The 16,599-nt window shown below is 33.2% G+C and overlaps 1 protein-coding gene across 2 annotated transcripts; it reads left to right on the forward strand.

The window, feature by feature from the left end:
* Nucleotides 1-4,126: 4,126 nt before the first annotated feature.
* LOC127704902 (zinc finger protein 721-like) lies at nt 4,127-16,599 on the forward strand. Of its 2 annotated transcripts, none has more exons than XM_052209134.1 (3): nt 4,127-4,199; nt 10,500-11,117; nt 12,071-16,599. In XM_052209134.1, the coding sequence occupies exons 2-3, from the start codon at nt 10,907-10,909 to the stop codon at nt 16,543-16,545; spliced, it is 4,686 nt and encodes a 1,561-aa protein (XP_052065094.1). In that variant the 5' UTR covers nt 4,127-4,199; nt 10,500-10,906; the 3' UTR covers nt 16,546-16,599. The 2 variants fall into 2 exon arrangements, with proteins under 2 accessions (XP_052065094.1, XP_052065095.1); XM_052209135.1 differs by having other exon boundaries at nt 4,131-4,225.

Genomic DNA, 16,599 nt, shown 5'->3' on the forward strand with positions numbered 1-16,599 from the left:
CTTATAAAATCACCGGGGATGTAGAGCTAGATCTACCTACTGAGATACTTGAACACGATCTATAGACTGATGGCAACAAGGAAATGTCTTGAAGACAGGGGTGTCCCGCTCGGCGCTTATTTCCATTTTCGATGGAACTCCCCCATTTTTACACAGTTGTTAGTCCATATCATGACAAATAAAGAGTACGGTACAAAATTTCTTGGATTCGACTGGAAACGTTTTAGGGAATCATCTTAAACACAAAGGTAAACCAAAGTGTAACTGACAAACGAACGGATGGACGAACACACGGAAAAACTATATTTACCGCAACAATGTTGTCGGGACATAAAACATGAAACTGATCATCAACCTTACTTGGATACATTTGTCTCTTTATAGCACATACAGAGACGCTAGTAGCTAGTGCCCTATGCGCTAGTGATGCGGACCATCGCCCATAGTGTCCATAGTGTATTTGAAGCAATAACCCAGACCAACTTAAATCTTTTTTAAGAAACAAAAATGGTTCAAAAATGATAATAACTTGACAATTTGATAGCTTATCAGGCTCTAGAAACAAAGAAACGAAGACTTCTAACCGACTATAGATACAAAAAGGGTCACAAATAGTTCAAAATTGATTATTTGAAAACTGCATGCTGATTTAAGATGAAAATCGAACTTAACTTGTACTTTATAGTGCTAAACAATTAGGAACAAATGAAATAAATCTTTGATCCGTTCTCAAGTTTTCATCTGGATACCACCAAGGGACGGTCAGACGGATGGACGCCAGCCGATTGTTCTTCCCGATCTAGTTCTACTTGTGGGAAGAACGTATTTTTCCGACACAATTCTCAGAGGAACAACTCAGTCAACATTGTCAGTCTCATTTTCGTCCTCGTCGGATTCTTCTTCAGGTCGAACCAATTGACACTGATCAAGAAGAATGTTGTAGTCATCTTCATTAAGATGAAAATGGTCACAATCTTCTTCGTTCATTGAAGTAGACTCTGAATTGTCAAGTTTCCGGATTATCGAATCTTTTGTAGTTTTCTTTGCGGTAGTTGTTGATGGCTTTGCAAATTTAAAACACGATTCCAAAATGGCAAGGTCGTTTTAAGCGTGGGTGAAGTCGGAGGTCGTTTTTTCCAAATTTTACAGGTCGCAGGTCGTTTTTAGAAGGCCCTCAGGTCGGAAGTCGCCTCTAAAAAGCCCGGAGGTCGCAGGTCGTTTTTGACCCTGCGGGAGCCTCTATACTAAAGCAGGGACAGTCTATACTAAAGCAGAGACAGTCTATACTGTCCCTGCTTAAAGAAATGAAATCTAAGTATTTTTAAGTATTTCCTATGAGTATTTGTATTTAATAGTTTACGGGATCACAAACAAAAATATTATTTTATTGCTACTTAGTCTACTTATCGCCGTAGATCAGAAATTGTCAGAGCTTGATTTTACTTTCACCGTTAATTAACCGCAGCTTCCATGCCGATTTATGACAACTTATTCCCAGCAGAAATTGTTAAGCGAAAGAAAAAATGATTCCCGATAATGAAAGAAGTCAAACAACAACAGAGGTATGTAGTCTAGTCCGGGACCGCCTGACTATATTGACGGACAACGGCCCCTTTCTACAGGAAGATGACAGACCTTTGGAAAGGGACAGAGCTGAAAGGAAGCCCCTCCATCAACATTGAGGTCACCGCCGAAAAAGATAATAACACCAGATAAAAGACCAAATGTATTATAAGAGGCGCCGACAAAATGGTACAAAACCGAGTTAGGGATGTCCGAGGGAGAACTCACAAGCCCAAGAACGTCTTATTGTAGTTACTCCAAACTGTTTTTATTATTATAACATTAATTAACCTGTTTTAAATGTTAACAAAACAAATTAGAATTCCCAAAGTAAAATTGATGAGGTCGATCAAACCGAAAATATTGATTATCAAAACTCTATTTATAAAAATGTAAATATCACAACTTGAACAGTTTTTTTATTCTCGAGGGGCCATTCCTATATACAAGGTGATAAGAAGTGTCGCTGGAATATACCACCTTTTCAAGCTTGGTAATATGAATAGGTTGGAAAAAACTATCACAAATATATGATAATTTAAGGTCAATAAATTCCCCGTAACCCATTTTTCTTGGCGTGTGCCCAACTGTGTTTTGTCAGCCATTTTTTCTCTCTTTTAACACAGAAGGAAACTAAGTCATTTTCATCATATAAAGTCTTAATTCTTCCGACTCTCCGCGAACACAATTCATGAAGTCAGAAGGATTCATTATATACATGTATATATGCATACTTAGTGAGTGAACTTGAAGTCTGAGGTAATATATCAATAAATTCCGTAAAAATTGCATTTATTGCGAATACAGTCAACTCTATTATCTTTAATAATTTTTCCAGTTCCAGATTTATATTTAGGATAAATATTATCCTTTCATAATATGACACGCCATCATTGGATGCATATATCTTGGACAGTAAAGCCAATCAATGCATGTCACCGAAAAAGCTAAGTTTTTGGTTTCGGTCTAAATCTACATCACATACTAATACAACGTCATTAGAGCTATTTTCCTAATGCTTGAAGTTTATATGTCACTGGTGTAGTTGCATGGCTTGCTTGCTTTGTTTGTATAAATGGTTGCTTAAGCATTGCAATTAAGAGTGATCAAACATTTATACAAAAAAAGCAAGCAAGCCAACCATACCTTTAAACTACAAACATTGGAAAATAACTGTAATGGATGCATCTTAGATAACAAATTTAAGAGCAGTCACAAAACGATCTTCATTTCACGATTGAGTGAGTGGTGAATACCATTATGGTTGACAGGTTAACAATTTAATTTATTCACAATTTGATAGAAATTTAGTAGAGTTTTCTATATGAATTGGATTTTGAATAAAAAAGCATAAGTTCACTTGCTGAAAAAGTATATTCACCCGGCGCAAAACGTCGCGTGCTTTTACGTGTTAAAAAACGGTAAACTGTTTGACGTACACAATGATTGGTTTTGGTAAATAACTGTAATTGAATGCATATTTTTCTCATTCGGAACATGGAATAAAACAATTATATGTACTGTCTTTTGTTTCGGTAAATATGTGGTTTAATTGACTTTTGAAAAAAACCTAGTGACATTCACTTCGGCCGTTGGCCTCAGTGAATATCAGTTTTTTTCAAAAGTCAATAAAACCACACATTTACCTAATCAAAAGACATGATTATTTTAATTTTAATAAAATCTGAACGATTGATTAGAAATTGATTAAGACATAATACATCCAAATACAATTATAATACACAAGTTTACAAGTTGACAAGTAAATAGGTATACAGTTCGACAATTTGATGACATTGAAAATACCAGAAACCAGCTCGACAGGTTGACAAGTTGACAATTGAAAAATTAAAAATATCATATTGACCTTAGAAATAAAACCTTTTTGGTAGTGTCAACTTGTCGAACTGTCGACTTTTGTAGGTAAGCAATGTTTTGCCAACCTGTCGACATGCAGATAATTGTGTTAGTGTTACTGTCAACTTGTCGACCTTTGTAGGAAGACCATCTTATTGTTAATGTCAACTTGTCGACCTGTTGACCTTTGTAGGTAAACATTTTTGGTTTGCATTGCATATCCGTCAAGTTAGGTTTATCATTAACCATATCACTCAATGACATATTTAAAAAAAAAAAAAGATAATTCGCAAGGAACTACGTACATGTCCGTATACTTCAGTTGGCCCCAAATTTAAGGAGAAACGACCTATATAGCTGACTTTACGGTATGCCGCCTACACGATGCGGTAGCATCTTAAATAATTCAAAAATTAGATTTTTTTTTACCTAACAGTCAAATTGAAATAATTATTTAATCAGGGTCTAGCTAGATTAAGGATGTGTACAGCGATATATTACTATAAAAATCCTTGGCTAAATGAATCAACAGAAATTGAGCTTATTTAAAATCATCTAAAGATGCAAATAAACCATTTTAATAAAAGTCATAAAAAATAAAAGGAACAAATGAACGGATCGCCAGATATAACCGTCTATGACTTTGTATTTAGAATATCTTCCAAATTAGCCAATCATTTTTCTCGACTCAAATCAAAATGAGTCAAAAATTAGGATGTTGAAAATATTATCATGTGGTTCGTCGTGGTTCACAGATTGACGACAGATTTATAAAAACGGTACTTGACACTTGTACTTGTTGGTTGTAAGTTTAACAAATTTTGACACTGAATTGGAAGTGTCGATCAGAGCATATTCTTTCTTTCTACTTTGTATGTAAGACATAATGTCCTGTGAAAAGTGAATCCGGGTCCGTTCGCGCCCAATCACGTTCGCCCCATGCATGTTCGCCCCCTTTTCACTTTCGCACCCTACACGTTCGCACCCAAAGTCCGTTCGCACCCTACACGTTCGCGCCCAATTTTTATTGGTTTTGTCTTTAATAATTTGTAAACGAGTTTTGGTATATGTATTGCTATAAATATATATTTTTTCATTGTTTCTAAATAAAGTGAGATTCTGACAAGGTTTTTTTGTGTCATGGTAAATGTATTGGCTATTGCTATAAACATATTTTTTTCATTGTTTTTTAAATAAAGTGAGATTCTGACAACCAGTGATCACCAGTAATATGTTTTTGTGTTGAATAATTTTTAATCATGTTTTGGTTAGTGTATTGTTATAAATGTTTTTTTCATTGTTTCTAAATATAGTGAGATTCTGACAAACGTTTTTTAATGTGTTGAATAAATCTTAATCATGTTTAGGTAAGTGTATTGCTCTCTATATATCTATATATATATATAAATTATTTTTTTTCATTGTTTCTAAATAAAGTGAGATTCTGACAACGTTTTTTTTTTTGTGTTGATAAAATCTTAATCATGTTTTGGTTAGTGTATTGCTATAAATATTTCTTTTTTACTGTTTCAAAAGGAATTGGGATTCTGAAAACGTTTTTTTTTATGTGTTGAATAATTCGTAATCATGTTTTGGATAGTGTATTGCTATAAATATTTTTTTTCATTGTTTATGAATAAAGTGAGACTGATTCTGACACACATGAGATCAAAGGAACCAAGCTGTTAAAAACAATTATCTTTCATGTCTTTTATTTAAAATCTTCAAAGTTTTACTCATACCAAGCTAAATACATGCAGTATTTACATCAAAGCAAGTTAAAACAACCATGACAACAATCATGATTTTTAAACACTCAACAATAACACCAAATTAGGCTGTGTATAAATACCAATTAGCAGTAATCAAACATAATTAACATTTAATAATTAATCATCAAATCAATTTAAAACAATATTTCATTTAAAAATTCCCGAATTTTTATTTATGGAAATAAAAATATTCTGATATAAACATAAAAATTTATCAGGTTTTTGATTAATAAAAAAAGGGTGCGAACGTGTAGGGTGCGAACGGACCTAGGGGGCGAAAGGTGTTGGGTGCGAACGTGTATTGGGCGCGAACGGACCCGATACCGTGAAAAGTGTCCACCTGGACAGTTTTTCATAAATTTGTATGTAAGACATAATAGTGTCCTGTGAAAAAATGTCCACCTGGACAGTTTTTCATAGAATTTTGGTATTAAATAATGTCCATTGCCATGAAATGTTGTCCCTGAACTCAAGTGGACAAATTTTTACTGCAACAGTTATGAAATAGTGTCCACCCACTGGACAAGTTTTCACAGTAGTTGCTAATATGAGGCACACGTTGTTACCTGTGAAAGGGGACGAAGTCCGTATTCATTATTTTTTTTAATTAAAGCATATTTTAACTCCAGAATCTGTTAAAAAGGAAACGGAAATACGTCCTGTTGCATACCTGCCAACCTCTGAAACCTTCAAAGAGGGAGATCTCCCTCACAGCTATGACAGCTGAGGGGGAGATTTTGCGCGAACGACATTTTCAAGTGAAATATATGACGTGTTTATTTATTTATCTACGAAACACATATAAGAGTTTATAGATATACTTTGTTTCTTTAAATATGGTTATATCCTACAGAAGGTGTGTTGTTTGTTTCTTTCCTATTTCATCAACTTTGACATTTGAATCACTTCCAGACAACTTTCACCCCAGACACCTCTGTTATAAGAGAGCAATCATATTGTCACAGGTGCATTTTGTGTGTGTACTTATCTATTTGACTAAATTTGGTTCAATACATATCTTATTAATTTCAATATAAACATTGAATAGAAGTATAGATCTTTTAAGTGACTTTTAAAATATAATTATTTTTTTTTTGTCTTAAGGCATACAAAATCTTTTAATTGCCCTTCTTTTATGATTCTTTGTTTAATTTGTATTTAGTTTATATTGTTTTATCAATTCACATTATTTTAAGAAGGGTAACTTAAAACAGGATTAAACAGGGGAAGTAACCCGAAATTTCTTTGAAGTGTTTTGCTTCAAAAGTCGTTAATTATCGTTAATTAGTACTATGTTTGACACCCAAGCTGTCAAGTGAAGCCATTTAATTTCACATGGTCTGTGATTTACAGGTAATTACAACCCTAATCAGTGAGACAAAAACGTAATTACTGTTGACTTGTCATTCAAGGTTAAAATATCCCAAAGGGGGAGATTCTATACTCCCGCGCAGGAGGGTACCGGCAAGCGGGAGATTTCCCGTTTTTCGCCATTTGAGCGGGAGTCTCCCGCTCAAAACGGGAGGGTTGGCAGGTATGCCTGTTGTTAGGGATTTTAGTTGTGACTTCATTTTCAATGTAAACAAAGAAACACTATGATTTCATTAGTATTTTGATTTTTATATTGATTTTTAGTTTTATTGATTTGCATACTGTTATAAGGTACGTCCCCTAAATATTTTACTCAAATCCCGAGATAAAAGATACCGGAAAAGATTTCTGCGCAGATGCGGGAAAATAAAAAAGTTAGAAAAAAAAAGTTAACGATTTTGAGTTCATTAGGAGATTGAATTTTTAATTTTTTTTTTTATTGATTTTTCTACTGTAATTGGGGACTTCGTCCCCATATTCAATTGTGTCCTCCAAGGGAAGTAATACAAAGGTCATTAAAATGTTTTAATATACTTGAATTTTAATAAAAACTGAACGATTGATTAGAAATTGATTAATATACAAATGTAAACAAATAGTGGATGGAAGTGAATATAGAGAAGAAATGCCCAGCTAATGCTAATGACAATAAGAAGGAAGTGTGTAAAGTATAAAATCAAATGTGAAGCACTTTACTATATTTATTATGAGAAGGAGGCAAAAGAAAATATAGAATTTTGGTATTAAATATTGCCCATTGCCATGAAATATTGTTCCCTAAGTGGACAGCATTTTACAGCAACAGTTATGAAATATGGTCCACCTACGTATACACAGGACAATTTTTTCGTAGTAATTGTTGATAAATTGTGTCCTCCAAGGAAAATAATACTGAACAGCAATTGTTACTTATTTGAATTTAAATCATTATACATGTATATATATTTAAAAATATAAATAAGAAGATACAGATAGTATGAGTGCCAATGAGACAACTCTCTGTCAAAGTAACAAAGTTTGCAATTATAGGTAAAAATACGTCCAGTTATGAGTAATAACAAGGCAATGGATATCATTTAATAATTTAATCATATCAAAAAATGTTCTGGCAGACATAATGTCCTGTGAAAAAATGTCCACCTGGACATAATTCAAGTATTAAATAATGTCCATGTTCATGGTCACTTTTTCATACCTGAGGACATATTGTGCCCAGGACACATTAAAATAAGTAAATATTGTCCATGGACAGTATTTACTATGAAATAATTTCCGGTGGACATAATTTCATGGGGGACATTATTAAACCCTACATGTACACCCCTCCACTATCTGGAGCACCACAGGGTTCTGTAATCAGAGCAAAGGGTTTTAAAAAATATAAAACTTCTTCTGAATGTGCGGGCCTACATTATATAATATATATAGAGATTTTGTTGTTTTTTAAAGTTCAGACAGAATTGGATAGTTAGCATCAAATTACATAGCTGCGGATCTCTAACGGTCATTGTTTGTCCTATTACAAGTGATGAAGAGAAAATTCAAATACACAGTCTTACACATAAACCTTACACTGTAAGTTACAGTTCCAAACCCAACTTATTTCATCATGTTCATGGATCCTACAAGTATTTCTGAAAATCTTTTTGGAATGAATTGATATTTGTTATTTGATAAATTTGAAACAAAGACGCTGAATACAGTGGCGGATCCAGAAATTTTCATAATTGGGTGCCCACTGACTGCCTAAGAGGGGGCCCACTCCAGTCATGCTTCAGTGATTCCCTATATAATCAACCAAATTTTTCCCACTAAAGGGGGCCCTGCCAACCCCTAATTCCACCTCTGGAATATATATTATTTGTAAACAGAGAGCATGATTTTCACTTATACAAGGTTGCTTTTCTCCTCTGGCTCTGGGACTTGAACCAGCCAGGAAGTTGTAACCTCTGTGTTACATGGCAGCACTCTAACCAAGTACATTATAACAATGAATACAGCATAATGATATAACATGTTATAATTAAGAAGCTAAAATCTCCTTTTTATATATACCAGACATTTACGTATATAAGAACTTGTCACTTTCAGGACATTTAAAAAATTGCTATTAATGCAACATTTCATATTAGCTGATTCTCACTACAGCTGTATTATAATATTGTAGTTAGAAATTTTTTAACAATTCAGTAAAAAGTGATTTTCATCTACTACTTCACCCAATTTACATACATTACAAACTCGTTCATTGATACAAAAAAAAAAAACATAAAAAAATGATAATCAAGGAGGAGATTAAAAATCTATGCATGAAAAGTAATGCCTGGATCTCTCCAAAGCAGCAATCAATTGGTGTCAAATGAGAATCGTTTTCCACCCCTATTTTAATGGTTTATCCCTTATATATATATTTATACAAAAACAAACACAGACCTCATTTTTTCTGCTTTTGCAATGCAGTTCTATTATTTATAGACTATCAATTTATAACAGTCCTTAAAAAGCTTGTAATAATGAAATAGAGTTGCCAACATCCTTCATAAAGGAATAAAGGGCTAACAAATGAGTTCATCTGCTGTATACTAGGTATATGCCATAAGAAAAAAGAAGACATATGACAATATATGACACTTACATGTAACATCCTGGTAAACAGGGAAATTTTAAATACCATCTTGTTTCTAAAAATTATAGAATCACACCCATAAGGGAGCTACCATTTGATTTTTATGGAGGGGCCAGGATGAAAAATTTTGTCCTGCATTTTTTTTAGTTGTAATCTCTGTCCTGCCTTTTTATTTTTCACTCTATTAGGTCCTGCTTTTTTTATTAGTTTATCCATACTTTTCTTACATAAATTGTCATCCTGCCTTTTTTTTTTTGCCAAGTTGCTCATTCTGCCTTTTTTTTTACTCAAAACTCTTGTCCTGCCTTCATTTTCAAATTTCATCCTAGCCCCCCCCCCTCCCCCCCCCCCCAGAAAAATCAAAAGGTAGCTCCCTAACACAACCTATAAGAAAACCAATTCAGATAGCATCACTTTCAAGAAATATAGCATAACATTAACATGATGCTTAAAGGTCCTGGGGAGAACACTGGTTGTTAGGGACACTTGCCAATATCTTTTTAGTTAATGGTAACCATACTTTTACAATTTACTGAGACGTGCCTATATTATATATGTTCCTTACCTAAACATGCTAAACTAAAAAGTCTAATAGAATAGAGAACAGAAACTGGCAATATGTCATAGAAACAACAACCTGACCAGAGAGCAGAAAACAGTCCGAGGACACCAATCATGTATCTTTAACCCAGCAACAACATTCTACTACCAAACTGAAAGGCAGGCTTCATATGCCTCCTAGACAATAATGTATACTAGTTCAGCAAAATGAACACCACACTAAAAGAGGGACGAAAGATACCAGAGGGACAGTCAAACTCATAGATCGAAAACAAACTGACAATGCCATGGCCAAAAATAAAAAGACAAACAGACAAATAATAGTACAGATGACATAACATAGAAAACCAAAGACTAATCAAAACGAACCCCACCAAAAACTGGGTAAACTGCAAAACTTACAAATGAACCAAAACTCAAAATAAAAAAAAAACACACAAGACTAACAACACTGAACAAAGGCTAGAGGTTCCTAGTAAGATTGGGACAGACATACAAATCTGGTGAGTTAAACATGTTTTGTTAGATTTCAACCCTCCCCTTATACCTCTATCCAATGGGGAATGAACCAAAAACTCAGCAATACTCACAGCATGCACAGTAAAACTCAGTTTTAAAGAAGTCTTCGGCAGATGTTAGAATAGGTACAAGTAATAGAAGAAATTCACAAAGATGACAATGATCATCATAGCAATACACATATAAATTAATAATAGACTGATCAATAATATTGGTTTCAATTATTTCAGATAAAGACAAGAGAAGCTCTTGAGTGGAACTGAATATTATTTCCAATATTCACTCTGGTGTGAATCCTATCAGAAAATGATTGCTCTCCATGCAATATATCCAATAGTTTATAAGTTTTAATGATGTCATTGACAATTAAGCTACCTGAGGATGCTGAAAAAAATATCTGTGTCATGACCAAAAAATGAACTCAAACAATTAAGGTGCTTTACCTGTAAATTAGAAACAAAACCTGAATGAAAGCATTGACATGCATTGATGTTAGTAGGACAGAACGAGCAGGGTGCCATAAGTTTAAAGCCAAAAATAAAAATTATAATCAAATTTTTCTAGGAATTAAGATGAACAGACAAATACTCATTTTCAAAATAGCATCCTTACCCAGCTGAAGGGAACAATCTATTTTATGATGGAATTGAGTCTTCAAGAAGATATCTTACAGAACAATGACAATAGATCATCTGATGAGATTAAAGTTGAAGGTGAAATTTTGACATGGGATACCCTCTGGTTTGAAGTTTGTAGTTCTGGGGAGCACAATGAAGATAACAAGGAAACTGTGAACACTTTCTTTGAAACATCCAGCTCTGATCAAGTTATTTGTAGTACAGAAATAAGTATGTTTAAGTGAGCTGTAAATACAGTAATTATTGTGAGGTTTTTATTGATGTGAATAATGCAAGTCATTGAGTATCACAATAATAAGAACTTGCATTCTGATACCTGGTACATACATGTATGTCTGTGCCTATTTTTTTTTCTAAAATTGTAATAATTTCATTAATAAGGCAGATTTCAAATAAATGGAGCTAAAACTTCTCATAATATTATTTCTGAATTTACAGTATTATTCAACCCAAGCCATTTTAAATATGTTTCTTTTTTGTGATGTTATATCTTACACTGCAATACAATTTAACGAGAATAAGGTGAGGTACGATTTCAATGAAACAACTATCCACCAGAGACTAAATGATTCAGACGCTAGCAAATAGAGGCCTAGTCACCATACAGCTTTCATCAATGAGAAAACCTGTACCTCATATTAAGGTTAAAAGGTCCTGACATAAAAAAAAATTGTGTCAACTGAACATTAAAAAACATGACTAGAGCAGTCCAGCATATACTGATCTATTTGACAAATTGCAGAAAACTTCACTTGCATTTTCTTTTAATCATGTGATATTTGTAAAAGTACCAGTTAGCTCCTAGAACATATTGAAAGAAACTTGAATATATAAAAAAAACTTAAAAAGTGTTGATTTAAGAGTCACTGCATGATGAGTCTTTTGTGGATGAAACAGGCAGTTGGCATTAAAAAATGTAAACCTGGTATATGAGCTATGATGAGAATATTTATTATTGAATACATGAAAGTTTGAAAACAGAAAATAGAAGGTCAATTAAAGCAATGAACAGAGGGAAAGGAATTAAGTAGCAAACTTCAACTGTTATTTTACTGATTGAGTAGTATAGTGTATGGCATATCTTTAAACATATAGAGATTATAGAGGCCAAAATAAGGATTTAAAAGTTCTTTAAATACACATACTGTCCTGTTCATTTTCAGAAAATGATGATGCAAGTCCCAGTATCCCAAATAAAAATGACGATCAGAACATTGGCAAAGAAGTCATTGCAGTGACCACCAAAAGTACATCTTCTAATGTACCAGAACATCCAAATGATGATGTATTTTCAGAGGCCAAAAGAAGAACTAGTGGTGTCAGGGATAAAGCAAAAGGGTCACAATTTATAAACAAAGGCTCTGCTACTAATCAAGACACATCAGGTAGAACAAGTAAAGAAAATTTTAATACAGAAAATCGGACGAGTTCAAGTAAAAAAAATAAGGGAAATAAAAAGGTCAATGTTTCAGATAAGAAACCACAATGTAAAACATCTGGGGCAAGCATCAAGTACAAGCAAAATGTAAATAAACATGAAATTAAAGTGATACGTACGAGTGAAAGGAGACATGTAGAAAAAATGTTTGATAGTACATTGTGGGACACAAGCACTTCTTGTATTAAGAAAAAACCTAAAGTTGTTGAAAAACAAACAATCACAACCGAGAGTCAACATCTAGCAGAAACAAATAATGAAAACCAGAAAGATACAAGTCACAATTGGTCTTGTAATGAATTAACTGACTGTACAACTGAAACAAAAACAAAAACTCAAATTATTGAAATACAAACAATAACAACTGTTAGTCAACATCTAGAAGAAAGAAATAAAGAAAACCAGAAAGGCGCAAGTCAGAATTCGCCATGTAATAAGTTACCTGACTCTACAACCGGAATAACAGACAACACTTTTAATGATTTATTAAGTGAAATTGAAATAAATGTACCATATGGGTTAACCGACGAACAGTTCAATAAAATGCATTCAACAACAAAAAGAAAAACTAATAGTGAACATATGGAAGATGCTAAAATACAGCAAACATTCAGATTAATGAAAGATCAGTTCAATAATTTGAACTCTGTTACACGACACAACAATGAAAGTGACCAATGGGATGATCATGATGATTCTGAAAATATTACATTAAGCCTGATAAATAGTGAATCTAATTGTCAGCAAGTGGAGACATCATGTTACCAGGGTTATCAAAGTTGTCAATATAGTAGGAAAGAAAATGCAAAGATCATAAATGTAAACCCACAAATCAAAGAATGTAATGTTGTTTTAAAAGACACTCAATACGGTAGAACAGATAGAGCAAAAATCATTAATGTGAGGGTTAACCCTCAAATCAAAGAATGTTATGTTGTTCTAAAAGACGTTCTAAGAGAAAATATATTAACAGAAAACACAGCAAACAATCAATCAACTGCACTAACACATAGAAGAGTAGTTTATTCTTGTAAAGATGTAAATGAAGATGGAGAAAATTTGAATAGTTTGAGAGCAAATAACATAACAAATGAAAAAAAAGTAAAAAAATGTATGAAATCATTCAGGTCCAGACTTGAATTAAATAATCAGAAACAGATAGGAAACATTTGCAAAGGACAAAAGTTAAACAAACAAAGAAAACAAAATTTTTGTATCCCATGTGGAAAAGGGTTCAAATGTAAAAGCCTATTTGAGGAGCATCAGAAAATACATACAGACGAAAGACGATATTCACGTAATGTATGTTGCAAAAAGTTCAAGAAGTCCAGATGCTTAAAACAGCACACTCGAATTCACACTAGAGTCAGAACAAAATTACAAAAGCAGAAAACTATACATTGGTGCTTCCCTTGTGGCAAAGAGTTTCAACATATGAGTATGCTTAAAAAACATCAGCTGGAAAAGCATTCAGATGTTAGACCATATTCATGCTGCCTATGTTCTAAAAAATTTAAGAGGATGTCCGTTTTAAGATTGCACAGACGAATTCACACAGGGGAAACACCATATTCATGTGAATTCTGTGATAAAGATTTCAGATATGAAAACTCATTTCGCAATCATATAACAATGGTACATACAGATATCATGAAAAGAAAACCTTTTCTTTGTTTCTTTTGTGGAAAACTATTTAGTCAGAAGTTTAAATTTCAAATTCATGAGCTGTCACATCAAACAGAGAGAAGACAGTCAAACAAAGATTGTCAAGATTCTGACAAAAAAGTAGACAAAATAGTAGAAGGGATTATGATGAACTATCAGTCTATTGACAGCAAATCTAAATATAATGATACAAAGGTTTCAGAAGAAAATTTTAAATGCTCAAAGTGTGATGCTACGTTTAAAGATAAGGACATTTTCACACTTCATAAAGAGACAAATGTGCATTTTAAGACTTTTAAATGTGGTTTTTGTGCTGAAGAATTTGATCTTGAAAAACTTTTGATTAAGCATTTATATATCCATATCCGAAAGAACAGTTATCACAACAATGATTTAAAAGGAGAGGACAAGAAGAACAACACTATGAACAGAGAAAAAGAACAAAGCAATAGTGGCATTCACATGTTTAAGGTTACCAGTAATAAGGAATATCCACTGAATTCAAATGAGAAGCATACCTGCTACCAATGTGACAAACAGTTCTGTTCTTCTAGCTTATTGAAATCACATGAGTTAACACATTCCATGCCAAGACCCTCAAAATCCCATTCAAATAAATGGAAATTTAATTGTTTTGAATGTAATGCTGGCTTTAATCACATGAGCAAATTGAAAATCCATGAGAGCAGTCATGCAGGATTTAGGATTCAGCATTGTGATCTTTGTGGTCAAAGTTTTCGAGATAAATATACTTTAAAGATCCATAATCAGATACACACTGGCGAGAATTTGTTCAATTGTGAACTGTGTGACACAAGTTTAAAGGAAGGAAGTAAACTACAAGAACACAGGAGGAAATACCATACTGGTGAAAAACCGTTTAGGTGTTCTGTTTGTTTTAAAAGATTTCATGCAAAACGTTTGCTCAATAAACACACAAAACGACATCATTCATGTTCTCAAACAAAAACTTCAAATGTCATGCAATGCAATGAAGAAATCCAGATACCAATCAGTAACAATTTATGGCTCATCGAAAAAGCAGTGCCTGAAAAAAATGAAAGGTTTGTTTGTTTACATTGTGGAACTGGATTTCATTACATATCTAGATATAAGAAACATCTTTTCACACACTCAAATGTCAAACCTTTCACTTGTGATGTTTGTGATAAATCATTCCGTCGGAGACATTCTTTGAAGACTCACAGGCGAATACACACTGGGGAGAAACCGTACACGTGTAGATTTTGTGAGAAAACATTTTCTTCTGTAACTTCATTAATTTTCCACAGAAGGAGGCATACTGGGGAAAAACCGTATTTATGTCATGTATGTGGTTTGCAATTTTCTACAGGAACTAGCTTAAATAATCATCAATTGATGCACCAGGATACCAAATTACACAAGTGCAAAACATGTAACAAAGCATTTAAGAGGCTGAGGGATTTAGACAGCCACAAAGAAACTCACAGAGAAAGTCACAAACAAGAGGATAAACTTAAATGTGAAACATGCTGTAAAGAATTTAAGTATAAAGATAGTTTAAAAACTCATAGAAGAAATGTTCATGCAGAGAATAAGCTATTTTCTTGTTTGATTTGTCAGAAAAGGTTTGCAACAAACCAAGAGTTAAATCAGCACATACGTTCTCATACTGGAGAAAAGCCTTATGAATGTGATTTATGCCAAAAAAGGTTTAGTATACAAAAATCACTAAACGATCATCTACGTGTGCACTCTGGAGAAAAGCCATATGTCTGTGGCATCTGTGGAAAAGGATTTAGCCAGTCAGGAAGTCGTAATGCACACCGAAAAACTCACACTTTATCTAAGCAGTACGTGTGTAAAGCTGGACAGTGTGTAAAGGAATTTACTTTTAAATGTAATTACGAAAAGCACATGATAACACATACAAATGAAAGGCCGTTTACCTGTAAAGTTTGTAAAAAAGGGTTTACTCAAAGCAGCAGTTTGAATACACATTACATATTACACAAGAAAGAGTTGAATTCAAAGAATCATGATGAGAAAGAACTGATTCAGATTGAATCTTTTACACATGTTTCAGCTGAATCCGAAAAAGCGAAATTCGTTCAAGGAAAAGTTAAAGTAGTAAATCAGACTTTAACGAAGTCAAAGTTTACAGTAACTCCTTCAATGATGGATGAAGGGAAGATGTCAACACAAAAAGATGTCACGGAGGAGGAAGCTGATCCAAAAGTTTTGAATTTTAAAACCGCACAAAAACAATTGACTAAATCAGATGGACCTAACTATCCTTGTTCTAAATGTGGAAAAGTGTTTAATCAAAAGTATAGTTTAAACTGGCATCAGCAGACACACTACGAAAAGAAACAATTTAAGTGTGATGTTTGTGGAAAAGAATTTAATTTTAAGGGTAATCTAAAAACTCATCTTCGAGTCCATACCAATGAAAAACCATACAAATGTCATGAGTGTGGTAAAGGGTTCAGCCAGAGCTCTAGTCTACATACACATAGTCGTTTACATAAAAAGACAGCAACATCATCTTGAAAAGAAATTAATATTATTGATTTTATTATTCCAAAAATAAAATTTCAATTGTTA

Source organism: Mytilus californianus, unplaced genomic scaffold, assembly GCF_021869535.1.
Source record: "Mytilus californianus isolate M0D057914Y unplaced genomic scaffold, xbMytCali1.0.p SCAF_6, whole genome shotgun sequence".
Taxonomy (NCBI): domain Eukaryota; kingdom Metazoa; phylum Mollusca; class Bivalvia; order Mytilida; family Mytilidae; genus Mytilus; species Mytilus californianus.

What these genes read in the sequence shown, in the direction of transcription:
- LOC127704902 (XM_052209134.1), top strand. Translation starts at nt 10,907, where the DNA reads ATGATGGAATTGAGTCTTCAAGAAGATATCTTACAGAACAATGACAAT. An exon ending in TATTTGTAGTACAGAAATAA is followed by an intron (nt 11,118 to 12,070) that starts GTATGTTTAAGT and finishes GTTCATTTTCAG; the next exon opens with AAAATGATGATGCAAGTCCC.